Genomic DNA, 27573 nt, shown 5'->3' with positions numbered 1-27573 from the left:
ATCCAGAATCCAAATGCACAAGGTGTCTGCTCCAGTTTGTTGCAATGGGTGGTAGGGAACAAGTGTGAAACGAAAACACCTACACATGGTAACGAGAAACCATACTCAACCCAAAAAAAAATAAAAAAAATAAAAAAAAATGCTTTGGTGTTCGTTGACACTTCAAGAGACAAGCTTAGTTTAATTTTATTTTTTTCCACTTGACGTCTCTGTTAAGAGTTTTCAAATAATAATAAAAATTATTGAAAAAAATAATTTGTTGGAGAAAAGTTTAGTGCTCAAAAATTAGGTATTTGGTGATATTATTTTATTTTATTTTATTTTTCTGATAAATATTATTTCTTGTAAACAATGCAGGGAATGTTTTTCTATTTCTTCTAAAAAATTTATTTATTTATACATGATTTAAAGATATACAAAAAGCATTGTAAAGATATACAAAAAGCATTATTATTTCTTCAAATGTTAAGGAACACACAAAAACGTTTATTTTCAATGAATTTTAACAATTTTAGCGAAAGATAAAATTGTAAAACAGAGATACATTATAATTTAGGCGTCATTCATGAATTTTTGTTCAATCTCTAGATGCTATGTCTTAGCCCATCAATGAGTCCGTATCTCCTTATTGTTCGACTTCCTGGAGAAATTTCTGATAAAGAGATTGCAGAAGAAAACACCAATTTGGAAGACAAAACACCAATTTGGAAGTTATAAATCATGCAAGTTCACAAACTTTTAGAAAACCATCTTTATGCTACACCTCATCGTTAAAAACTTAAAAGCATTACAAATAGCTACTTCTAAGTCTCTCTCTATGAAATTAAAATAGGTCCGACATAACGGAAATTTCGCAATCAAAGACCTCCGTCAAATCTTGGACGCAAGCAATGGTGAAGACAAGCCTGTTGTCATGAAGAGATACAACTGAAGAGCTGGGATTTTGATGTTCGGAAGCATTAACATCTGCACCTGAAAGTTGTCGAGTAAAGAAGAGGCCTTTTACCATGATATTATGAGAAGCCAAAAGATTCTAGATATCAAACTCAAACTGTAGTTTACGGGTCTGTAGGAATTTGTTTCTCTATTTATTATAACATTCGAAGGATTAATCTCCCCCGGTAACCCTAAACTTGAGAGTCATTCCCAGTTTACTCCATAATTTTCAAAACTCCCGCTACATTCGAAGGATTAATCTCCCCCGGTAACCCTAAACTTCAGGGTCATTCCCAGTTTACTCCATAATTTTCAAAACTCCCGCTTTACCCCTTGAATTTTAAATTAATCTCATTTAGCTCCATCTGTAAGAACTTCTATTGAAAAGAGACAGGAAAAAGAGGTGTGTAACCCTGAACTTCAGGTCAGGACCAACCAGTTTGCCCCATAAATTTTAAAAACTCTTTACCCCTTGTATTTGAATTAATCTCATTTAGCTCCATCTGTTAGAACTTCGATTAAAAAGAGACAGGAAAAAAGGGAGCGGGATCACATGGTCTTTCTGCCAAAATTTCAGCTATAAACAAATGGAAAACGACCATGTGACCCACTTAACCCCTCTTTTTCTGTTTGATATTAATAAAAATTCTAACAAAAGGGGTTAACGTGAGACTAAATCAAAGTTCAATAGGGAAAGTGAGAATTTTTCAAAATTTGGAGGGCAAGCAAATTGGGATGACTCCAAAATTCTGGGGCTGCCGAAAATTAAACCCACATTCTAATGAGATAAAATTAGAGGGACAAACCAGAAAGCTTCAATCAGACCAGCAATTGAGTCCCACCACACTAGTGTTGCTGCCGATCATCATACTGACTTGCCTCCTCTGCATAACCATTCCTGTCGCTTTCATTGCTATTGTTATTGTGCTTGTTATCAGTGTCTGGTTGTTCCCTTTCCCTGTTCCATTGCTCTATCTTAGCCCTTCTTTCAACGCTACTTTCCCTGACCGGACTCCTATTCCTCCTTCCCCCAGCACCGGGGCTTCTACTTCTTCCTCGACGGCCAGGACTACGGCTTTTGGGCCGCCTCCTATCATGGTAACGATGATCCCTCTCATCCTCTCTTCTACCAAAACCACGACCTCCATGTGGACCTCCATGTGGACCTCCATGTGGACCTCCATGTTGTGGACCTCCATATGGACCTCCATGTGGACGTTCCTCGTAACCACGGTTCCTATGAGGACTGTGACTTTTGCTGCGACTGCGGCTACGTCTACGTCTGCTCCTCCCAAATAATTTTCGTCTCAACTCCCTAAAATTTGCATAAACAGTGAATAAACCATAAAAAACAATAAATATTTTTTGTACCAAGATACTCTCAAAGAGAAAAAAAAAAAGAAAAAACCAAACTCACCTACTAATCTTCTTCAAATGCATAAAGTTGCAGTATCCACCACGGCTGCATACATTTTCCTCATACTGCCTACATGTGGCTTCACGAAAATCCGTCACTGGAGAGAAGTCAACAATAATGGGCCGCCCTAATAAAATATTCAAGAAATTTCCAAAAATATTATAACTTCGTGAAGAACTATTTTTTTCAACTACCAGCCACTACAACTATGTTATGCCTCTGAAAACGAGGAAACTGGGTAGAAGAGAGGAAGATATGATTAAAAAATCGATGTAAATCCACAGAGAACAGCGTGCTCTACATGCAACTGCACGTCAAACTAAACCGTAAAAATATGCATTTCAAACTACACTATCCTAAAATTTTTAACTTTATAACAGAGGACTCAATTTTGATTCCAATTCTTAGAATTGTCCGTGTCTCACGTATATGCCTTTAATATTTCATAAATATTTAATAATTCAGAAGAAGAAGAGGAGGGGGGAATCAAATAAAACAAACACAAGCACATGTATTCTTTTCTTAACATAATATTCCTATCACAAATCCATTTGAAACATAAGCAACATGTTTGAAAGAAAAAAGATTTCCAAAGAATATAAGTAATGATGTTGGAGTTACTTGACCAAAACGTACTTCATCACATTGAAAATTTAAGATGAGTAAAAGACAGCACAAATTTACAACAGTCATAGCTGAGATATTTTAATTCAATCGTGCCAAGCCATTTGGGCTAAAACGGGCTCTGGTTTGAATCTCAAATCCCTAGGACCTGAAATCAGATTTAGAATCGAGTATTAGATCCTGTAAATGTATTCTTAGACTATGATTTCATCTCTAATTCTAATGGTCCGAACAACGAAAGAATGAACTCCAACCCATTAGTCTGAAGAACAAAAGCATAAACTGAAATTTTAATTCAATCGTGCCAAGCCATTTGGGCTAAAACTGGCTCTGGTTTGAATATCAAATCCCTATGACCTGAAATCAGATTTAAAATCGAGTATTAGACCCTGTAAAATCGAGTATCCCTATGGCCTAAGGTCCCGTTCACTTCACAGATTCGAGTTTAAAATTCAAATTTTACTACAGTAAAAAACTCAGTCACATTTAACTTTTTTGCTACAGTAAAAAAACTCACATAAAGTCACATCTCAACTCGAATTATAAACTCGAATCAACGAACTAAACAAGCCCTTTGACTATGATCTCATCTCTAATACTAATGGCCCGAACAACGAAAAAATGAATTCCAACCCATTAGTCTGAAGAACAAAAGCATAAATTCCAACCTTGAAGTATATATTTACATGATTCACAAAAGATATATAAATATACACATATATGTTTATACGTGTTATATATATGTAAGACAAAAAAAAATTAAAAAAAAAAAACCTGCATAGAATCTTCCAGTCAGGCTTTGAAGAGCAGCAGCAGCATGCTCTTCCTCTCTGAACTGCACATAAACATTCCCCACCTGCTCAAGAAAACGACACCACATTCAGAAATCAATCAGACAATGAACAAAAACCCTAACAAAAAAAAAGAAAAAAAAATTCACGCATAAAAAAATTATACCATGTGGTCAGCCAAATTATCACAGATGTTCAAGCTCTCAATCTGGCCGTACTTGCTCAGCTCCTCGAACAGATCCTCATAAAAATCCTTCATTCAACAACAACAAGAAAAAAACAAAATCAAAGCAAAAACAAAAACAAAAAACAGACGAACCAGGAATCGAAGGAAAGAAAGGGAAAACCTCGAAGTTGTCTTGGATCTTGCGGGGGTCGAGGGACTGGCCCTGGGTGTCGACGCCGGGGGCGGTGAGCATGTCGGGGCGCTGGTACATGTTGGAGAGGAGGAGAGTGGGGCTGATGCTGGGCTTGGTATGGAGCCTGGAGCAGCGGTCGCCATGTCTGCAAGCTCCGATCTTGAAGTAGAACGGGCAGTTCACTCGGTCCTTCTCCGTCCCGAAAATCGATGCCAAGTGCTCCGCCATTGTCGCTTCTCCTCAGACTCTTCTTCTTCTTCTTAATCTCATCAATGGTTTTGCCGTGATCGGTTGATTTTATGCTTTTTCTTACGTTTCCTCTCTCTTTCTTTGTTTGATTTGATTTGAGATTTTTGGTTTAGGGTTTTATTGGGGAGGTGGATTTTGCAAAACTTATTTTGTTTAATAACTAAATCTGCAAAATATCGAAAACCAAGCAGGTTTGCCCGAGTGGTCTAAGGGGGTAGACTTAAGATCTACTGCACTACGGTGCGCGTGGGTTCGAACCCCACAGCCTGCAAGGTTTTTTCTTTTGTTTATTCCAATCTTTGAAAAGAAGAAGAAGGAAATATTAGAGAAAATTACCTTTTTAAAAAACTTTATATTTTGATAAGTTTTAGTTTAAAATATAAAAATATATGGGTTTATGTTCAGATATGTAAGTAAAAGGGAGTTCTATTTCAAGGTGTATTTTTTAAAAATTTCTCGTTAAAAGTATAGCAACATATATGGCCTATTGAGGCCCATAATTTTAGTAGATGACCAAAACTTTTTAAAATTAAATAGATGTCATTCCATTAGTATAATTCCTGAAAAGGACATAATCACCCTTTTCCATTGGCTCCAAACCTCAATCAAACTATTCCCCATCTTTTTCATGTTTCCTCCCTCTATGACTTCTCTGCTTTTTTTCTCTCTATGTTTCCACATCACTCTCTCTCTTCGCCTCTCCCTCTCTCTTTGTGTGTGTTTCTCTCTCACACTGTTAGCGTTGCCGAAGATTTCGACGGACACCATTGAGTTGCACGTGATGGAGACAGAGATCTCTATCTACACAACGGAGGTGCAGACGAGAGCCAAAAGAGAAAGAGGGGGAGAAAGAGAGAGAAAGAGAGAAAGAGAGAAAAAGAGAAAGAAATGAGAGATAAGGGGGAGTCAATAAATGATTGACCATAAATAACACTCTTCCCCTTTCTCAATATATGCTTGAAGCCGGGTTGTCAAAATACTAAGCTCATCTAAAAAATAATTCATTGCTCCATATTCTAAAATTAAGAGAGAAGAAGTAAGATTGCAATCAAGTTTGGAATTGGAGATTGAGAAAGAGGTAGGAAGAAGGAGGAGGAGGCGAAGTGAATTGTTTCGTTTGAGAGAATGAACGTGAATGGAAGAAGAATTAGATATTAAAGACGAGGGCAAAATAGGAAAGTCAATAATATAACTTAGAAATAGCGACGGAATGCCTAATTGTAAGAAAATAATGTCAAATATTTCGCCACCCAGCCTAATTTCCTAATATTAAGGGCTAATTACTTTGATATACTCTAGATGTATTTGACGATTGATTTTTTTATTTACGTAAATGAGACTTCAAATATGAAAATCTCTTGAAATTTTGATATAATAAGAATTATGACATCTTATAAGTTAGTACATAAATTAGAATTAGAGTTGTTGTCTCTAACATTATTCTTCCCAACTGTAATAATATAAATCTTGGGATCCATCTTGCAAATGATGAAAATTTAAGCTGTATTGATGCAATTTATCTAAATATTAGTGGAGAGATTAGAGAAGGAGTGAGAAGGAAAACGATAATATTTTGTTATGTGCAATGGATTTAAAAAGAAGAAGAAAAAATAAAAAAAGGGAAAAAAAATCTTTTCTAGCTTAGTATGGTCCTTTATTTTGACAGCATTAGTGTTCTAGTCATGTTAGACTTTAAAATTAAGCTCAAGTGACTCAATTTTTTATTTAATATTATAAAATAGATAACCATATGTTAAAGCATAAATGTACAGTGTACATATTATTTTTAGCCTAGTGTACATTTTATTCTTTGCCTAGTGTACATTGTTTTGTCACGTATATTAGTGGTCAAACTAGTAGCCCTACTGTATATTCCACATTGTACAGAAACTACATATAAATACAATTGTTTTAGCTCAGCACATTAGCCGCTGAGTCTTTCCCAATTCCAGAGCATTCTTCTTCTCCTCCATTATTCCTTTGGTTGCAGTTTCTATTTTGGTATCATAGCATTTTAGCCTTTGAGCTCTCTTCGATCCAATGGATTCTTCCTCTCACTCTCCAACAACACCCATGGCTTTTTCCTCTGCAAATCAAACCCAAGAAATTCCTGCTCGTTCACCCACAAATCCTTTTGCTCAACCCAGTTTCCAACCAAACAATTTCCAAATCCTAAACCACAATCCTAACCCAAATCAAGTCTACCAAAATCCACTTCCTTCTCTCAACCAACCTCTCTCAATTAAACTAGATCGAGACAACTATCTGCTTTGGAAAAATCAGCTCTTGAATGTTATCATAGCTAATGGGTTAGAAGAATTTATTGACGGCTCTAACCCACCTCCTCCCAGATTTTTAGATCTTCACCAACAAGTTCGTAATCCCCGATTCGTTACTTGGCAATGACTAAATCGACTCTTAATGAGTTGGTTCTACTCATCTCTCACCGAAATCATGGTTGGGCAAATCGTCGGTTACCAAACTGCCTACGAGATCTGGCAAGCTCTTGAGAGGAGCTATGCAGCTAACTCTAGATCTCGCCTGATAGAGCTTCTCACCGAGCTGCAGAGCTTAAAGAATGATGGAATTTATGCAGACGAATATGTCTTCAAAAAGAAGACTATAGCATACAAGCTCGCCTCCATCGGAGATCCGATCTCGAATGCGGACCAGTTGATATATCTTTTTCAAGGCCTTGGACCAAAATACAATACTTTTGTTATTATCTTGGAGGCTAGACCAGAACAACCATCGATTGAAGAGGTGCATAGCTTGCTCTTGACCTATGACGCCAGACTCCAACGTCAAAATTCCTCTGAACAGCTAAGCCTGCCTCAAGCCCACTTAGCCTCTCTCCCTACACCAAAAGAACAACAACACCCTAATTCTTTTAATTTCAAACCCCAAAATCAAAAACCAAACTTCACTTAGAACAATTATTCTCACAACCCTTCTCCTCGATCATTTTCTCCACATAACTACCACCATAATCCCACTAGTCAACCTAGCATACTTGGAAAGCCAACGAATCGAACCCAACAAGGAAGATGGAATTCTTAGAACAATCCAGGTCCACGAACCCAGTGTCAAATTTGTTGGAAATTCGGTCACACCGCATCTGAGTGTTACCACAGAACAAATTTAAAATATCAACCACAACCCGCTAGTCACCTAGCTTAACTCACACATCAGACTCCCATGACTGCTATGTTGGCAAGCTTTCCGAAGGCTACACCGAACGGTGTTCAGGACAGCTATTGGTTGATGGACTCAGGACCCTTACATCACCTCACCTCTAACTTCTCTGGTCTAAGCAATCCAACTCCATATTATGGTAATGAGCAGGTGATGGTAGGAAATGGTAAGAGAATTAACATTTCTAGTGTTGGCGATGTTTCTATTTTAGCTCGCCCAAAACCACTTCACTTGAAAAATGTTCTTCACACTCTAGAAATCACAAAAAATCTTATTAGTGTAACTCGGTTGTGTAATGATAATAATGCTTTAGTTGAATTTCATCCAACTCATTTTTTTGAGAAGGACTAATACTCGAAGAAAATTCTACTCTAGGGTCGTCTGGATCAAGGACTCTATAAGCTCACCAACCCATCTCTCCACACCTCAACACCTCAAGTTCATTCCAGTTTTGTCCACTCAAGTATAGCTTCTCCCACAGCTAATCTTTCACATGCTCGGTCTAGAGATCACGTTCTGTGGCATAGCAGATTAGGCCACCCAGCTTCTAGAGTTGTTTCCAGTGTTTTAAATCAATGTAATGTGCAAGACAACTCCAGTACTAATTTTGAGTTCTGTGTCTCATGTCAATTGGCTAAAAGCCACCGAAAACCTTTTGCACTGTCAAACTCTAAAGCAATAAAACCTTTTGATTTGGTTCATTTAGACTTGTGGGGTGCCTCACCAGTAAATTCTATTATTGGTGCTCGATATTTTCTTCTATTTATTGATGATTTTTCTAGATTTTCTTGGATCTATTTACTCAAAACAAAGGATGAAACCTTCAGCACTTTTATTAAATTTAAAAACATGGTTGAGACTCAATTTGATAAGAAAATCAAAATGTTACAAAGTGACTGGGGTGGTGAATACAGAATTGTTTCTACCTTCCTTCAGAGTCATGGAATTCGACATAAAGTTGCATGTCCTTATACTCCCCAACAGAACGGTAGGGTTGAGAGAAAAAACAGGCATGTTGTCGAGATGGGCCTCACTTTGCTTGCTCACTGCCATGCTCCTCTCTCTCTGGCCTTTTGCTTTCCAAACAAGTGTGTTCCTCATAAATAGACTCCCAACTCCTGTTTTGTCGAACAAAAGTCATTATGAAACACTTTACTCAAAAAAACAAACTATGACTTCCTCCGAGTGTTTAGATGCGCTTGTTTTCTATTCTTAAGACCTTATAATAACCATAAATTACAGTTTCGATCAACTGAATGTGTGTTCTTAGGATATAGCTCCCAACACAAAGGTTACCTTTACCTACATAAAGAAACAGGTCGCATCTATGTTTCTAGGCATGTTGTCTTCAATGAACAGTCCTTGCCTTATGTTAATCAGACTCAACAACCTCCCACTCAATTTCCTAATGTAGGTTTCATAACTCCTTCCTATTCTTCTCCTTTACATCATAGCTCTTCTCCATCCTCTTCATCCTCTCTTCCGACTTCTTCTAATTGTTCCACTCTTTTATCTATTCCCATATCACAGTCTCCCTCCACTCCTACTTCTCTTCAACAATCTCATTCATCTCCTCCATCCGTCTCACCTCTTCCACTATCCGAGAACTCTCCAGATATTTCCTCATCTTCCCAACAAACTTCTCCCTCCTCATCCTCACCTAGAAATGTCACCAATTTTAGCACCAATGTTAATGATCATACTATTGTACTACCAACTAATGCTCTTTACAGGAAACCAGAGGCCTCAAACAAGCACCCTATGACTACAAGAGCCAAAGAAGGAACTTTCAAACCCAAGGCTTTTCTCGGTGCTACTTCTAAAATAAAGCTACCCTTACTTGAGCCCACTACTATCAAAGAAGCCTTGAGCCAACCAGAATGGTACAATGCTATGCAACTCGAGCTTCAGGCACTTCATAAAAACCACACTTGGTACCTTGTGCCACCTCCAACCAATGCTAAAATCATAGGTTTCAAGTGGGTATTCACGCTCAAACTCAAGCCTGATGGAACAATTAAGAGACATAAGGCTCGACTCGTGGCTAAAGGGTTCCATCAAACTCAAGGCCTTGATTACTTTGAAACCTTTAGCCCGGTGGTGAAACCCACAACCATCCGGATTGTACTTAGTATAGCCTTGTCTAAAGGCTGGCCTCTCAAACAACTGGATGTTCATAATGCGTTTCTCAATGGGGACTTAGATGAAGAAGTCTTCATGGCACAGCCACCCAGGTTCATTGATGCTACCAACCCCCACATGGTGTGCAAGCTATCTAAAGTACTCTATGGACTTAAACAATCCCCACGTGCCTGGTTTACTAAGCTTAGTCATCAACTTCTTCAATGGGGGTTTCAAGGCTCAAAATTTGATACTTCTATGTTCTTCCTGTTCAATGGTACAACCATGCTTATCCTTCTAATTTATGTTGATGACATAATTGTAACAGGAAGTCACCCTCAACTAGTTCAGACTCTCATTACTCACTTGAACCATCATTTTGCATTAAAGGATCTTGGTCCCTTATCTTATTTTTTGGGTATTGAAGTGAGTAGAACAGGTAATGCTCTCCATCTTTGCAAGCAGAAATATATTTCTGATCTTTTGAAGCGAACTGAGATGTGGGGATGCAAATCTCATGTCACACCAATGTCATCTGGACCAACTTTGTTTCTTTATGATGGAGAGCCCCTCTCCGATGCTACAACCTATCGTAGTGTTGTTGGTGCTTTGCAATATTGCACACTGACCCGTCCTGAAATCAGTTACTCAGTTAATAAAGTGTGCCAATTCATGCACGCCCCAACTTCCACACACTGGCAAGCTATCAAGCGCATCCTCCGATACCTTAAGGCCACTCTTCATCATGGTTTGTCTCTTTAAGCCTCATCAGATTTTTCACTTGTGTTATACAGATGCAGATTGGGCTACTGCCCCGATGATAGAAGAAGTACTAGTGGTTACTGTACATTCCTGGGTTCAAATCTCATTTCCTGGTCTTCTTCAAAACAGAAGGTGGTTTCCTGTTCAAGTGCAGAATCAGAATATCGGGGTCTTGCCAATGCGGCAGCAGAGGTTAGCTGGGTTGAATCGATTCTTCATGAGTTGCAAGTTGCTCTACCTACTCCACCACTACTTCTATGCGACAATATTAGTGCCACCTACCTTGCTGCCAATCCCATTATGCACGCTCGTACTAAGCATGTAGAAATCGACTATCATTTTATCAGAGAACGTGTTATGCAACATATCTGCGCGTTCAGTTTACGCCCTCTGAAGACCAACTTGCAGATGCCATGACCAAGCCTCTCCCAACTCAACGATTCTTGAATCTTCGAAACAAGCTCACTGTTCTCCCGAGACCAATGAGCTTGCGGGGGGATGTTAAAGCATAAATGTACAATGTACATATTATTTTTAGCCTAGTGTACATTTTATTCTTTGCCTAGTGTACATTGTTTTGCCACGTATACTAGTGGTCAAACTAGTAACCCTACTGTATATTTCACATTGTACAGAAACTACATATAAATACAATTGTTTTAGCTCAGCACATTAGCCGCTGAGTCTTTCCCAATTCCAGAGCATTCTTCTTCTCCTCCATTATTCCTTTGGTTGCAGTTTCTATTTCCATAAATAAGAATCTCCTGATTTAAAATGAGAGGTTCATTTTAAAAGTAAATATTATTCCACAGCCTCGAAGGTAAATACTAGTGCAACCATATTAAGGAAAGACGAAAACGACAATATCTTGATGTAATATATTTTTTTTTCTTTTTAACTGAAATGATGTAAGCTTTTTTTGCTTATTCGACTATTATATCTTTCTTTTGTTCTTTTGAAAGTCAATAATAACGGTGCAAAGGGTCTAGAGAAAAAGGAGGACGATAATATTTTGCGGAAAGGAGATTTAAGTTGCATAGGGCCAGATGTTTACATATTACTTTTGATTTCTAGTCAAATAATTATATTTGTTAAAAAGATATTAATAAAAAATAATAAATAAAAATCTAAACTCATACACTCTAAGAATAAGCTCTACAATTTTCTTTTTCTTTTTCGAGCATCTTATGAGGGCTCATTACTTTAACAAAATTGGCGAGCTAAGTGGTACAAGACTTTTACATTTAAGTAAATAAAGTTTTGTTAATGTAAAAGAAATTAGATTATCATAAGTGAGCTACGATCTCTCAATTTGAATTAAGAGGTTAATTAATATTTTTGCTTAAGAAATATTATGTATGTTGAGCAGTACAGTAATAGTTTTAAAGGGCAAAGCCAAGCACACAGCAGGTTTGCCCGAGAGGTTAAGGGGGTAGACTTAAGATCTACTGCACATAAGTGCGCGTGGGTTCGAACCCCACAGCCTGCATTTTTTCACTCATTAACATTTTTTTTTTTTTTTTTTTTTTTTTTGTTGCAATAAAGCAATATTTAACAAAACGTAAAATTGTTTCAAGGTTGAAGAAGATATTAGTTATTTATCAGGTTTGGGCGCTGCATGGACGTCTAGGAACGTAATTTTATATGGAACACAGAAGATATTTAGTTATGTATGAGCTAGGATGACAATTTTTGATATGGATTTAAATTATACCATCTTGTTATATTAATTGTTAATTGTCATGTATTTATGCAAAAACTGTTACCGTTTTAAGTACACGTTTGGCTGGGTTTTTTTTTTTTTTTTTTGAAATGGGAAATGCATTCCAACTCAAAACAATAGCAAACACTAATCCATAAACAGAAGACCTATACGTATTTAGCGACTCAATCCCGATATCAGAGATTCGATTGAAACAATCAACCATATATGTATTAAGTTCCAACAAAGGAAAACCAAAGAGACACATAACTAATCGAGCACAAAATTGACTCATGCAAGCACACTAAATCTAATGCTAATTAGATGACAAATTCAAGAGTTAATTAAGAATTTGGCTTAGGTAACTTAAAAGAGAATTTAGTTGAATTTTGAGCCATCCTAGTATCGATTCTCTTGTCTACCGGCCATGGCAGACTTCCATGATGTAAGATTTCATTAGTGTAGTTTGTGTTTCTCAAGTATTTTGAAGATTATAATGACTGAAAATTCCTGTGAATTGTGCCTGCCCTCAGTATTCAGTAATCACGAAATATTTAGTCCATTACAATGGTAGAGGTCGTTCAATCTCCTTGCACCAAAACTTAGAAGATTCTTAAAATTTTTTTTTTTTTTTTTTTTTTTTTTTTTTTTTTTTTTGAAAGTTCTCCATAATAAAAAGTTATTTGAAATTTACTAACTTGAAATTTGGAAAGTAGTAGTAGTTCACTTTGCACGGCTTAGGTAGAAAAAAACCAATCAAAAAAAAAAAAAAAAAAAAAAAAAAGGAGCATTGCCAGTTGAGGAAGTGCAGTGATATGTTGTTGGGTGATGGTGCCGTTGCTGTCATCTACTAGTAAGAAAACCTAAGTAGTGATCGCATAGAAAACCTAAGTAGTGATCGCATGTATAGCCTAACAGTAAATCCACACCTAATTCTGTCTTAGGGTGTAGAGTTCAAATGCTCCACTTTTTTTTCTTTTTTTTTTTTTTTTTTAAAAAGAACGGGGGCAGGATATAGAAACAATTACATCCGAAAGTAGAAAATCATCTTAGAAGCACGGCAGTAGCCAAAATAGTCAAAATGCCGCTCAAAGGATAATATGATAAGAACATGTAATAAAAAAGATCAGTTCAGCACTGTTCAAGCTCTTAAAACAAAACTTCTCTCGAGTATTATTGGGAAAACAAGATTTCAAGTTTCGAAAACTAGCCAGTCTACAGATGGAACTTATTCACTGCAAGTGAAATTCCATTGCTTAAAATCCCGCATAAATATCGAAAACTTCATGAATAATAATTCCTAGTAGGGCTCAACGGGTGCGCGGAACTTCGCTCCAGCATAGACTGCTTCTGAACCAAGCTCCTCCTCAATTCTCAAGAGCTACAATCAAGAAAGATAAGAAGACGGATGAAATTCTAGTACCAAAGTTAAAATCAAGGATTATTATCATTGGTGCAAAGTTCAATTTGCATTGTTCCTATTTAACTCCTATTGTAATTTCTGTTAAAATTATATAGAAAAAAAAAAAGAGTAACGCAATCACGTGATCTTTTTGTTTGAATTTCTGCCAAAAACAGACTTTTTCCATATGATTTCAATAGAAATTCTTACAAAAGGGCTTAAATGAGACAAATTCAAAATTTAAGGAGTAAAGTGAGAGTTTTTAAAATTTAAGGGGCAAAGAGGGAATGACTCTGAAGTTCATGGGACAGCAGTGAGATTAATCCTAAAATAAAAAATTATATTGTACAAAGGAGAGAGTTCAAAGAATATAAGATCAACCTGATTGTACTTAGCAAGACGCTCTGATCGGCATGGAGCACCGGTCTTAATTTGACCCTACAAAGAATAATTTCACAAAAAAAGTGTGGTTAGACAGCCGATTGATGGAAAGGCTTGTAAAATAATTACAATGGCCCCTGACAGAGCCTTGGATCAGATAGTTACCGTAGCCAAACCAACAGAGAGATCAGCAATGAAAGTATCCTCTGTCTCTCCACTGCAATGAAATAATGATAATAAGTTAACGACAAGAAATTTAAGACAGATGGAGAAGACTTATTTTTTTAATAAATAATGCTGCTTTCAAGGTTGACTTCCAAACCTGCGGTGGCTTGCCATAACACCCCACCCGGCTCGTTTAGACATCCTTACAGCTTCAATGCTCTCTGTTACAGATCCAATTTGGTTCACCTGTAATAGTACAACATCATAAAGGTGATTTGCATGTTATAATCATAAAGGACAATATCACAAAAGTGCCAATGAACAATTCAAGGTGAGATTATATCAATACCTTGAGAAGAAGAGCATTGCAAGCCTTATCTTTAATTGCCTTCTCAACCCTCTGAAAAGATGAATCCGAATATCAAAGTCATTAGATTTTCTATTCAATGAACGGAAATGCACTTTTCTTCTAATATGAAAACTCAGAAAACAGAATACGTCCTAACAGAACCAGTATCATAAATGATCATGAGTGCAAACCTTTGGGTTGGTGACCAAGAGATCATCTCCCACAATTTGAACTTGTTCCCCGATTTCAGAGGTTAGCTTGGCGTAGTGCTCCCAGTCATCTTGGTCAAACGGATCTTCAATTGACACAATAGGGTACTCACTCACAAATGACTTGTAAAGATCTTTAAGAGCATCTCCTGGGATCTTCTGTGAACAATCATTGTTCTGTAGGGAATTTGTAGGGAAAAGAGTGATGACAAAATTAAGTAAATAACACTGCTCCAAAAAAGAAAACTAAATAATAGTACTTCAATTAATCAGAGAACAAGAAAGGGATTTGATCAAACTAAAAGATGGCCAAATGCAAAAATATAGGTTTAGCACGGATTTTCTTCACTACATCTCGTAGAGTATGCCAATTGCAAGAGTTACACAAATTAATTTGGTAAATCATCGCAGATATATGTTTTTGGAATTTGGCCGGTGAGCCTTTAACATAATCAAACTCTCCCTTGGCATGTAAGGTTTTCATTTGACTAAAGCAAGTAAAAAATATCATATCCATAATTTTATGCAATAACAGGTAAACTAACCTCTTCCTTGAAGTTCAGGTCGTACGTTTTATCTTCTCCATAAAACTCGGAAGCAGCAACATCCATTCCAATGACAACCTAAGAGAGCGAAACAAAATTACCTCTTTGGATCCCTTTAAGTTTCAAAGTTCTCAGAGGAAGAAAAGAAATATGATTCTCCTCTTCAACTCAAGAACACATTGGAAGAGAAACTTACTTTGCCTGTGTATCCAGCCTTAGCAATGGCTATCTTGAGCAATTCAAGACCTTCCTTGTTCTCCTGGATAAACAAAAAAGGATGAATGACTAAAATGGTGAAAGGAAACAGGATATACATTTAAGGTAAAAAAAAAATGCACTTGATATCAGGATCATATTAATCCCACCTGAATATTAGGGGCAAAGCCACCTTCGTCACCAACGTTAGTTGCATCCTGACCATATTTCTTTTTTATTACAGCCTGATGAGAGGGGGAAATCTAGTTAGTAAAGAACCAAAAAGCAGGAATAATTTGTCTACACATAACAAAAGTCAGAAAAGAAAGTGCAATCCACCTTCAAATGGTGATAGACTTCAACGCCCATCTTCATGGCCTCCTTAAAAGTGGAAGCCCCAACAGGAAGAATCATGAACTCCTGCAAGGACAAAGGAATCGTGATACTAAAAACCAAAGAATTCCTGGAAAAACAGATTTCAAAGAAATTGCTAAGAAGCATACCTGCATTGCAAGTTTGTTTCCAGCGTGTGATCCACCATTGATGACATTGAAGGCAGGAACGGGTAAGACCAAGCTCTTGTTGCCAGAAAGGTTGGCAATGTGCTGCACTCAATGAATGCGGTAAACCCGATATTAGATTTACAAGAATCACACAAGCATAGGAAAGAGAAATAACAACAATATGTCTCATCCAATTATACTGTAATGAAGAGTGATAAAAGCCAATGAAGTAAATGGAGATTTATCCACAATATACCTTGTAGAGAGGGATATTGTTGACACTAGCACCAGCTTTGCAGACTGCAAGAGACACAGCCAATATGGCATTTGCACCAAGCTGAAAAGCCAAAAGTACAAATAGTTATACAAATTAAAAATAATTACATGATTCCTAAATCTCATGCTTTGTGGAGCAAAAGTTAATGTACCTTCTGTTTGCACCAACCCCACTCATTAACAGTTCCGTCAAGTTGTTGAACCATGAAGTTGTCAATTTCAGTCTGCTTGGTTGGGTCCTGAGAAGTTAAATCGGAAGTGTTCAGTACCAACCAAAAAAAAAAAAAACGAAAAAACTAAAATACAAATTCCCAAACGTTTAAGGATGAACATTATGTGATTCAGAAGTAATTAAGTTCTACAAAAAAATAATAATAAAATAATAAAAAGTTCAACCCACCTTCCCAATCAATGCAGGGCCAATAATGGTGTTGACATTCTCAACAGCCTACATACATACGGAAAGAAATAGATTAATATACCATTGATACTGCTTTTTTAATCAAATTATATCACAATATAAACACAACTACCACATAGATCAACTAAATTTGCAACCCCAATACGCAGTAAATGGACAAACCGATAACCAACCTTCGAGACACCTTTTCCAAGGTAGTCCGACCCTCCATCTCTTAGCTCAAGGGCCTCGTAAACTCCTATTAACAAGATAGATAAAAAAAATGTTGATCAAGAAAACAAATTCTGGGTATTTCTCAATCACTGATTTAACTAATAAAATAAAGTTTTAATAAAGATAAATTACGGGCAATTTGGCAAACGGACAAAAAATAATATTTTTTTGAAAGAAATAATGGATCAGATAAACAAGTGGCATACCAGTGGATGCACCACTTGGAACTGCGGCTCTATGCTTAGTTCCATTTGACAAACCCACATCAACCTGCACCAACATATAAATCAATAATTTTACTATATTTTTTATTTATATATATATATATGTATATATATATTTACGGAATAAAGAAAAAAATAGAAGAATTACAGAAAAATAAGGACTAGAATCTCTTGCTCAAAGCAAATAACTTTTGGAAACAGATTGTTCGTGATCAATCCGAACAGTAATATTCCGAGAGAAATGATAATCAAAGCCAACACTAACTGGATCTCCGAGATACAAAACACAAATATTCCAAAAAGAACAGACTTTAGGGGAAAAAAAAGGGAAAAATAATTGTGTTGCAAATCGTTAAGCGAATAAAGAAGAAGATGAGAAAGATCGGTAGGAATCGAACCTCGACGGTGGGATTGCCACGGCTGTCGAAGATCTGCCTTGCCTTGACGATCTGAATTGTCGCCATAACTGAAGCTTGAGATTAGATCGAGGGAAAAAGAGAGAGAGGAAACTGTTAGGTGAAAGCTGCGAATAGCGTTACTTACGAGACTGAGACAAGACGATAGAATGGAACCCCACTATTTGTAGACGATCATTAGTTAATCTTGGCCGTACGATTAAGTATTAGGTTTGGCTTATATCTCAACCATCTAACTCGTCCATTTATTTTCAGCACAATTACCTCCTTAGCTTGTCGCGGTTTAACGAAACTTTGAGTACGTTTGGTTGGAGGATTCAAACTATAGTTCTGTTTATTTCGCTGATTTGAGTTTAGAATTTGAGTTTTGTTATAGTAAAAAGCTCTTACAAACAATCACATCTAACTTTTTTGCTACAGTAAAAAGCTCTCACATAAAATCACATCTCAACTCGAATTAAAAACTCAAATCAGCGAACTAAACGGGCCCTATGTGATTCGAATTATTTTTTATTTACGTGAATTTTTTGTGAGAGAAAATACAGTAGCGAACCACGAATCCCTCTACCAAACATCCTCTTAAATTTTCGTTTGGTCGGAGGATTCAAACCATTTGATTCGAACCATTTTTTATTTACGTGTATTTTTTATGAGAGAAAATACTGTAGTGAACCAGGAATCATGATTCGAATCAGGGAACGAATCCCTCTACCAAACGCCCCCTTAATAATCAACTTCTGAATTTATAAAATTATTATAATATGTCACGTTTTACTATATTTGTTCAAATTTTCAATTAGATTTAAAGGATAAAAAATTAAAAGATTAAAAGATTTATATTATATTTAAAATGAGATGTTAGAATTTTTCATTAAACGTGTTTTTTCTACACTTATTTAACACAATCATAGTTAAAATTGAGTAATTTACCACAATTTTACAAATTGAGGAGGTAACTTACTAAAATTAAAAATTCAAAGGAGAAATTGCTAAAACCATACAAGTTTTTGAGGGTAAACATATAAAATATCCTTTTAAAAATAAATAAAAACATGAGATAAAATCATTTTAATACCATTTGTTATTCAAAAACATCTCGTTTCATGATTTTAATAACAATATTGTTAGTGATACTAACTCAAATTATTAATTTTTGTGTAGCAACTAATGTAGTACGTGAGTTTTTTATATTTTTATTAGTAGATGTAATCTTTTATCATTCATTGACGTGATAATATTTTAAATATTTATTAATGTAAAGATGACAGCTTATTCTACATCAGTTAATACATAAAAATTAAAATTAAAATTGATATTTTAACATTATTATTTTAAAATCACGAAGCGAGATGTTTGCGAATAACAAAGGTTACTAAAATGTGGATGGAAAAAAGGCAAGTAATTCACAAAAAAGAAAGAAAGAAAGAAACGTGAAAAACTGTGGTAATTTAACTTCACAATTAAGATTAGGAGTGTGGGACCACATGTAATAACTGAGAAATTAATTAGTCCGAACCCTGATATAAATAAATATTTATACAATGAACTTCTTATTGTATAAAATAGAATATGCCTATTTACATTGATATTGGAATTTGCGTCCAAGATGGTCTTATATTAAGCTCATTTAGTTCACTGATATGAGTTTTTAATTTGAGTTAAGATATGACTTTATGTGAGAGCTTTTTACTGTAGTAAAATAGTTAGACGTGATTGTTTCTAAGAGCTTTTTACTGTAATAAAATTTAAAATTTAAATTCAAATTAGTAAAATGAACGGGACCTAACGTGATTGGCCATTGTTTCATCGTTCATTAGGTTAAGAATGTGATGGCTTGAGTGCATCTGCCTTATAACACAGGCTTCCGAGTTCCGTCCAAGAATTTTTTTTTCATTTAATCCTTAAAATATGGTTAAAAAAAAGGAAAATTATCTATTATTGTATCGGTATGTTTATACGTCATTACACTTTAAATATGAAACTTCTTCTATATTTTTTTAAAAAATAATTAAAAAAATCGTATTCGTGTTTTATAATTAGGGAATAATCAACTGTTTGTTAAATTTTCTATTTTTTTGGTAAATTATTATATTTCTATATATGGCAATAGGGATCACTTTTTTTTTTACTCTAAAATTTTTTGAATGGATTAATTTATGTATTATGTGATTGTTAATGATTTTACAATTAAATAACACGCGGTAATATGTATTCTTAGGGACATTTTGCAACATAAACCTTCCATTTTTTCTTTTTACATTTTCCAATTTTATTTGTATAATTCTTCTACTACAGATGAAACTGAGCAGTTTTATTAAAATCTTCAAGGCATTTACTTTGTATTTTGGAATAATCTTGTATTTTTAAAAACAACTATATTTTCTTTTTTTGAAATTTGTAAATTGCACCAAATTAGGTGTTTGATAGGTTCAAATTAATTTTTTTTAATGAAAATTATTATTATTATTTTTTTATTTTTATTTTTTACAAAACACTCAAATAAGAAAAAAACAACATTTTAACCACTTAAATTCACATCTTGTAAATCCACTTCAATCTTCTTACAAGAGAGTTTACAATTATATTTTGGTGAGTCACATAATTTTTGTTGCATGTTTCATTAATAATAGCAAAGATCAACGTGAATAACAAAATAAGAAAACTTATTTTATACTTCAGGTGTCTAATAATTGATATTATGGCTAAGATCTTGATTGCATATTCACATGAGATATGGCATCTTCTCCGACAAGGGGTTGACTATTAGGGGCCTCACTGCAAGATTTGCAACTTCTAAAATTCTTTATAATATTGGACATACTTTGATGAATAAAAACAAAACTATATATTCATGACTTTTTTTGTAGGGCATTGATCTTGCATCTTACACCAATCCCTTTCTCTCTCTTTTTTTTTTTTTTAGTAATGAACATTTATTGACTAACTAAAAAGTTGATTTACAATTCAATTATTTATTTTTATTAGTATCCTTACCCTTTGAGATATATATATATATATTATATTTTCAACTTCAAGACTGAAAAAGGAAAATAAAAATTTGATTATATAGAAAAATTGTTTGCTTCTGTTCCAATGGAGTCAATTTATTAGCGTTTGGTGTGGTGTTAATCTGTTGCTTTCCTTTTTTACGTTTTTTGTCTTCCTATTTCACATAGTTTAGATATTTCTGTGAAAGATAACATAATTGAAGAAAACAAAGATAGATGGGAGACTGGCGATCTTTTTTGTCTTCCTAGAAAATTAGTGAACGTTTGGTTTATGAATTCAGAATCATGATTCAGAATCATTCTCAATTTACGTGTATTTTTTATGAGAGAAAACACTATAACGAGCCACGAATCATGATTTAAATCATGACACGAATCTTCGTACTAAATTTCATTAGACTCCGTTTTGTGGGTATGTAGTACTGTTGTCAATCTTTTGTTGTTCATATCATATTATTATGTTATTGAATATCATTTTATGATTTTATTTCCTTGTAAAATTATGGATTAGTAGTGTCTAATCTACTTATTTACCTCTTATGCATTTTCTTACATGCATGCGTCCAATCTAAACTAATAATAGCATAACAATATTAGACATTAGACAACAACAATAATATATTAGAAATAATAGTAGTATAAAAATTAATAGTATTGAAACGTTAATAATGATAAGAATAATGATGGTTATTATATGTAGTGCTTAAACACAACTTATTTGGTTTCTCTTTTCGTTTAAAGTCAACTTATTTTGTTTTATATTTTTTAAGAGTCAACTTATATATAATATAGTACATCTCTTTAAACCATTAATATTGCTTGAATGTTTATAGCACTAAACACCCTTAGTCCCATATACATATACGTCGTCTGTATATATACTGTGAGTTAGAGGAACTTACGTGGACACTCAAGAGTTATTCAAATACAAAAATATTGTACTAATATAGTAATACGATCTCAACTATAATACCATGGTTCCATTTTTATTTTTATTTTTATTTTTTTACAATAATACTTCGGTTTCCAACAAATTACAATAAACTTCTTTCCATGGTTATAGATGTGACTGAAAGTGACCAAAGGAGACTAAAACAATTTTATTCAAATTGATAAATGGTGGGTAGGTCAAAACTGTTGTTGTTGTTGTTTTTTTTTTTGTTTTTTTTTTGTTTTTTTGTTTTTTTTTTTGCTGCTAATAAAAAAATGTCAAAAATGTTAAATGGTCGGCGTGATGGATGCATTCTCTGAGCATGAGCGTGCTTAATTAGTCACGCTCCATGCTAGGCACTTTGAAGTTGGAACATGCAAATTAGTATAATATTCAAGAAGTGATATATCATTAATATTTCAGGAGCAGAAAGAGATATATAAGTAGTTGATAAGTCGTATCAATAACTCAACTTGACTAAGGAAACATATATAAATATTAATACACAAGAATATAAAATAAATGATATGCAGATATTAGAGAATAGAGACCATGAGTAGCCATCTAGAGAATAACATGAAGAATATAATAATATTAATGCTAAAGTTAGAGGTGAGAGGATATCTAATGCAATATTATAATTAATTTATTAATTATAAATTTAATATTTGAGCGTAAAAAATATTAATAATGTTATTTGTTGTGCTAAATTTATCATATGATATATTTTGTGGTAAATTTTCACCAGCATATGATAAATTTGACATTTAATTCTTATTGGTTGATATAGTTATTTTTTTCATTTAAGTATTACAATTTTTACTTTTTCAAATTATCTTAAAATAAGAAGTTTACTTTTATAGCTTTCAAAGCTTAATAATTACAAGAAAAGTAAAATTTAACATGTCTTATCATATTTTTTTTTGGTGTCAAATATACCATTAGTGTTAAGTTTGCATTAAAGATGGTTTAAACTAATGTAGCATCTATAATTAAGGTCGTCTTATGAATTATGGTGTGGATCAAGTCTATTTCACGAGTCCACGACACTAAAACCATTTTGCCACTAGTCATTTCAATCTATAATTATGGTGTCTGAAGATCACAAGTATATATTTTCTCTCACATAAGTTCACCGCGAGCCTAAAACAATAAAAATTCTCAAGTATATTCTCTTATTTTACAATTTCAATATTCAAGCGCCATAGGTATTGGAAATTCTTCTCTTGGATAAAAGAATCCTTTAAATTTGTTAAGAGTAGTTGAGATATTATTGTACACCATTTTGCTTTCATGTATAGTACGTGACAATGGCCACTCGTACACGAACTGCCAAGACCAGCGCCCGTGTTTATTTGGGCCTGTTGTTATCATCAGAGCAACTAACATGTGTGAGCTGGTAGAAAGAAGAGGGCCATAAAAGTCAGCAAGGAAAATATAGATAAATACTTACTTAAATTACAAGAGTCTTGATATTTATCTTTTATTCTCAATTTATACACATTTTAATTAAATACTATATTAGTTTAAAAAAGTATTAATCAAAAATAAAATATAAAAATTTAAATTGATACACATATAAACGTAAGTTCAATAATTTTCTCATGAGCAAACATCACTTACATTGGTGCTAGAAAAGGCCATGGAATCAGGCCCATTGATCATGTAACATATAGTCATGCTTTATAGTTTACACTTTCAACTTCCAAGGTCTTCATTTGAAGTTGAAAATGAAGTAATTATATGCTAGAAAGAGACTAACCCACAGGCCCCATGTTATAATGAAACCAAAATAAAATAGATTATGGAAAGTGGAAATTTAATCTGTTGGTTTTCAAAACTTTTTTGAGGTGTGAAAGTGTGGTGGTGCGGATCGTGTATAAGAAAAAATTTTCATAAAACCTTTTAAATATGCTATAGATTATATTAATTTATGTCAAAATAAATTAATCTCATTAATATGTAAGAAAAGATATCTTGCTAACGATTAGGAAGATAACTTGAGCTCCTCGAGATACTTTTTACAGTTCCTCTTCCAGTGGCCCTCTTGGTTGCAATGAAAACATTTTCCTTTGGGCTTTTGGTCGGAGTCTTTATTGTTCTTCTTTTGCTTCTTGTTTTTTAGCCTTGGCCTTAGCCTTCCCCTGATTTCTTGGATTCTTCCTCTTATTCGTGGAAGAACTCTTTGCAATGACAACATTTGCCTCTCCAATCTTGCCATTACTATTGGTATACTCGAAGTTTTGCAGCTCGTTTAGCAATTCCGTCTAGTTAAAGTGCATTCTGTTCATAACATAATTGTTCTTAAACTGTTGGAACTGTGGGGTAAGGCTTTCCAGGATAATGCCGACCTGGGTTGCTTCATTGATGATGGCGCCGTTGACCTCGGCCTCATGGAGGTGTTCGATCATGTTCAGAGCATGGGCGCGGACTGAAGAACCATTCTTCATCTTCTCATGCATGAAGGCTTTAACATTATCCAATCGAGCCTTGTTAGATGGCTTCTCGAACATGTTGTCCAGGGATTGCATTATCTCAGTAATGTCCATCTATTCATGCTTCATGCGAAGCACATCGCTCATTCCGACCACATGTAACATTTAGCCTTATTGTTGGCCTTAATCCAACGATCGTAGGCTTTTCTTTATGCTTTCTCCTCAGGTTCAGGAGGACATTCCTCCGTCAGGATAAATTTATAATCACCACAGATAAGCAAAAGGTTCATAGTACTTTTCCATCTTTTATAGTTGTCTTTATTTAGTTTATCAACCGCAAGTAATGTGACAATCAGATTTGACATGTTGTTGGATAGATAGTAAATTCAATTTCAATATTATGTGCATGAATATCATAAATAAATATTCTTGCATGATTAAACATGATGCATGATGCACATGATAAATACATAAAATCATGATTTAATATTAAATGTCAACGATAATCCAATTTACCACAAACATAGTGCCGCTGTAGGGTAGGTCAAAATATTTACAAATTGAACCAAGACTTTCTCAATTAACAAGATTATCAAAATATCTCATATTTTCAACCTTTATTAATTATCGTTATTCTGGTCAAAATATAATTAACACTTTAATTATATTTGATGAGTGTAACTCGCCATTTCAGATCCAACAGACTTAACTCTGGAATGCTGCCGTAGGGTAGGTCAAACCGGAAATACATCTTTGAATCATATCGCTAGGAAGTCAACCTTGATATTGATCTAGAATGAACACTCTCCGGAGGGAGGACGAAATCAAAGCCATCGTGAAGCACCATCCCAGATCTCACGGTGTTGAACTAACGCTGGAGACCAGTGGATTGTATTGCCGTACATCCCTCTCCCACTCAATATTTTGCAAAAATGTATTTTCTTTGAAAATCATCTCATGGTTTTCAAACTTTAGTAAAATAAATATTTTATTTTATTGAATAGGTGAAATTCTAAATTTAACTCTTGAATTTGATTTCACATAATTACATTGTTTTACAAATCAACATTGCAACAAAATCAATTTAATCTCATTAAATCAATTTAGCGCATAATCCTTATTTTATTTTCCAAAACTCTTTTAACAAAATAAAATAAATATGTATGCATGACATGTAATTAAACATATGAGTAGGCACACTAAATCTATATGATATATTATATGCATGGACATATAATATATAATCATCACATGAAATGTAAAATATGCAATCAGCTATTGAGACGCATTTGACCGGGTTCCATGGATAATTAAATTACAACCGAACTGAAAATATATAATGGAATTAAAATTACAATAATTTTCATCTATTACATCAGCAGGCCTTGAATCTAATTCTTCGGTCTTCCATTTCATTTTTTTCGGGTCCAGACAGTGTTTCTCCTTCATCCTAAACCCTTTTGGATCATCCAAGAACCAAACAGACGCAGCTAGAGTTGCTAGCAGGGGCTGAAACATTATGTTGCAGCACGACAGGAGCAGAAACGTTATGTTGCAACAATGTTGTAGCATGGCAGGAGCGCGGTGCAGCAGTGGTGCGCTGGGCGCACTGGTTGGGCAGCGACGGAGTGCGGTAGTGGTGCGGCAGTGCTGCAGTGGCAGTGGCGGCAGCAAAGGTGGTCTAGCAGTAGGATTTTAATTTTTTTACAAAAAATTACAACAAAATCCTATACCTGAAGGCTTACAAAATTTATAATCGAATTGAAATTGTAAATGAATAATACCGATCCACAAAACCATATAATTAATGACCAAATCCATCATCCATACATTCATCAAACCTGGAAAATATAAACATCCATAATATATGCAAGTGTCTACCCATCTCATACATACAAATTAAATATCATATATTTAACAAGATTGATTATCTCATAATCACGTCACAAATTAATATAGTCTATAGACTGCTATGATACCAATTGTTGGTTTTTGAAACTTTTTCGAGGTGAGGAAGCGTGGTGGTGCGGATCGTGTATATCAAAAAAATTTAAAAAAACCTTTTGAATACGCTATAATAGATTATATTAATTTATGCCCAAATAAATTAATCTCATTTATATGTAAGAAAAGATACCTTGCTAATAATTAAGAAGATAACTTGAGGTCTTTAGCCAACGAATGTTCCTCGTTCTAAAAGCTTTCTTAGAACACCTAAGCCTTCCTTGTCTATTCCTTGATTTCGCAAGACGATGAGTGTGGGCTCAAGGTATAACTATCGGAATGTTCACTCACTAATTTAGTATTCTTTCACTAACAACGCATGTATGTGAAAGAATTGGGAAAATTGGAAGAACTTTTCTTCTCTTTTTCTCTCTTAGGATTTTCAGCCAACCTAGCAAAATTAGGAGAAAATCACTCAATCTTCTCCAATCTCTATTGTCTCATATTTATAGACAATTAGGAGAAACCTTTGCTTGTAGACAAATAAAATAAGAAATCAGTGACTACTATAGTTTTAATCTCATTCAAAATACAGTTTTTCTTTTTCTTTTGGAAACAAACTTTCCTTCCCTTTTGCTATAGGGTGGCCGACCATCTCTTAGGAAAGAAGGACAAAATTCCTCCCTAATCCAGTTTCCATTTTTGACTTAAATTCAACTCCAAATAAAGTAACATCTTACTTTCCTCATTGAATTTAATTGGAAAAACTTGTCGAACAAGTAAACCGGATTACTTAGAGAGCAAGCAACTAAAATTCCGGTGAGATTTTTTCCGATGTCACACGCCCCCTGTGGTCCCACCACAGTGTGTGACAAAATAATTAAAGAATCACATTATTTAATGTATAATTAATTCTCAATTAATTATTCACGAGTGAAACAAAATCCTAATAATTCATGTTGTCTTGCAAATAATACAAGGATGACGAGGGGACTTATGGACCTATCATTTCGAGCTCCAATAACATTAATAATTAATTAAACTCTTTAATTAATTAATTAATTCTATTAATTCTAAAAGTTACTCTACTAAAAACTTAGAATTGCACTCTCGAAATTATAGACATAATTTACTTCTAAGAACTTGACGCGTCCATTTGATATAGTCACTGTATATAGATCGACGATCCATAAATAATTCATAAGTAGAGCTAGGTAAAATCCACTAACCTCTCTAATTACATCTTTATCCTTAAGTACCATTAATTCTCTAATGAATAGTATATTCATAAAACACATTCATGAATATGAACTTGTTACTTATTCAAGTATCGAATCAACCCTTAAGAGAATTATTTATATGCTTCTTCAAAGAAGAAGGAATGGATTCCATCTTGTATATTAACATTCTCGGCTACCCATTTTATCATGTTCCCAAGATGTAAGGAATAAGATTTAGGATCTCAAAATCTGTACTGAGTAAGTCAAAGAACACAAATCCACAAATAGGAGTCTACTAATAACTCATGATTAAGATAATTCTATATACGACCATCAATAGACTCAAATTTGATTTTCTATACTCAACGAAAATTATCAAAAAATCAAATTGTGTCTGTGTCCTGTTCTACATAATCTTATTATGCATAATACACTCATTCAATATCCCTCTATATGAATGATATGGATAACATCATTCCATTCTTAATAGGAATGACATGTATTAGTAATGTTTTAATTAAAGATTCTGAAACTTTAATTAAATTCATTACGAACATCGTTTCGATTATTATCCTTAAAT

At 34.3% G+C, this 27573-nt stretch overlaps 2 protein-coding genes and 2 non-coding genes across 4 annotated transcripts; 2 read left to right on the top strand and 2 right to left on the bottom strand.

Annotated features, from left to right (window-relative positions):
* Positions 1–561: 561 nt before the first annotated feature.
* LOC21387092 (splicing factor U2af small subunit B) lies at positions 562–4453 on the bottom strand. Its single transcript, XM_010098550.2, has 6 exons — positions 4116–4453; positions 3935–4021; positions 3752–3833; positions 2354–2480; positions 1743–2251; positions 562–972 (listed from the first exon to the last, which is right to left on the bottom strand). Exons 1-5 carry the CDS (start codon positions 4353–4355, stop codon positions 1783–1785), a joined length of 1005 nt encoding a protein of 334 aa, XP_010096852.1. The 5' UTR covers positions 4356–4453; the 3' UTR covers positions 562–972; positions 1743–1782.
* Positions 4454–4563: 110 nt separating this feature from the next.
* TRNAL-UAA lies at positions 4564–4647 on the top strand. Its single transcript has one exon. It is a non-coding gene; the product is annotated as a tRNA-Leu (tRNA).
* Positions 4648–11860: 7213 nt separating this feature from the next.
* TRNAL-UAA lies at positions 11861–11943 on the top strand. Its single transcript has one exon. It is a non-coding gene; the product is annotated as a tRNA-Leu (tRNA).
* Positions 11944–13203: 1260 nt separating this feature from the next.
* On the bottom strand, positions 13204–17602 carry LOC21387090 (enolase). The gene is made up of 17 exons (XM_010098548.2): positions 17438–17602; positions 17022–17085; positions 16776–16840; positions 16582–16629; positions 16334–16420; positions 16162–16242; positions 15906–16007; positions 15742–15822; positions 15573–15647; positions 15404–15466; positions 15208–15285; positions 14645–14839; positions 14454–14504; positions 14262–14350; positions 14105–14156; positions 13940–13996; positions 13204–13537 (listed from the first exon to the last, which is right to left on the bottom strand). Exons 1-17 carry the CDS (start codon positions 17501–17503, stop codon positions 13457–13459), a joined length of 1335 nt encoding a protein of 444 aa, XP_010096850.1. The 5' UTR covers positions 17504–17602; the 3' UTR covers positions 13204–13456.
* Between the last annotated feature and the right edge of the window lie 9971 nt (positions 17603–27573).

Source organism: Morus notabilis, unplaced genomic scaffold, assembly GCF_000414095.1.
Source record: "Morus notabilis unplaced genomic scaffold, ASM41409v2 Scaffold548, whole genome shotgun sequence".
NCBI classification, from domain to species: domain Eukaryota; kingdom Viridiplantae; phylum Streptophyta; class Magnoliopsida; order Rosales; family Moraceae; genus Morus; species Morus notabilis.
This window is presented reverse-complemented; position numbering and strand designations above follow the sequence as displayed.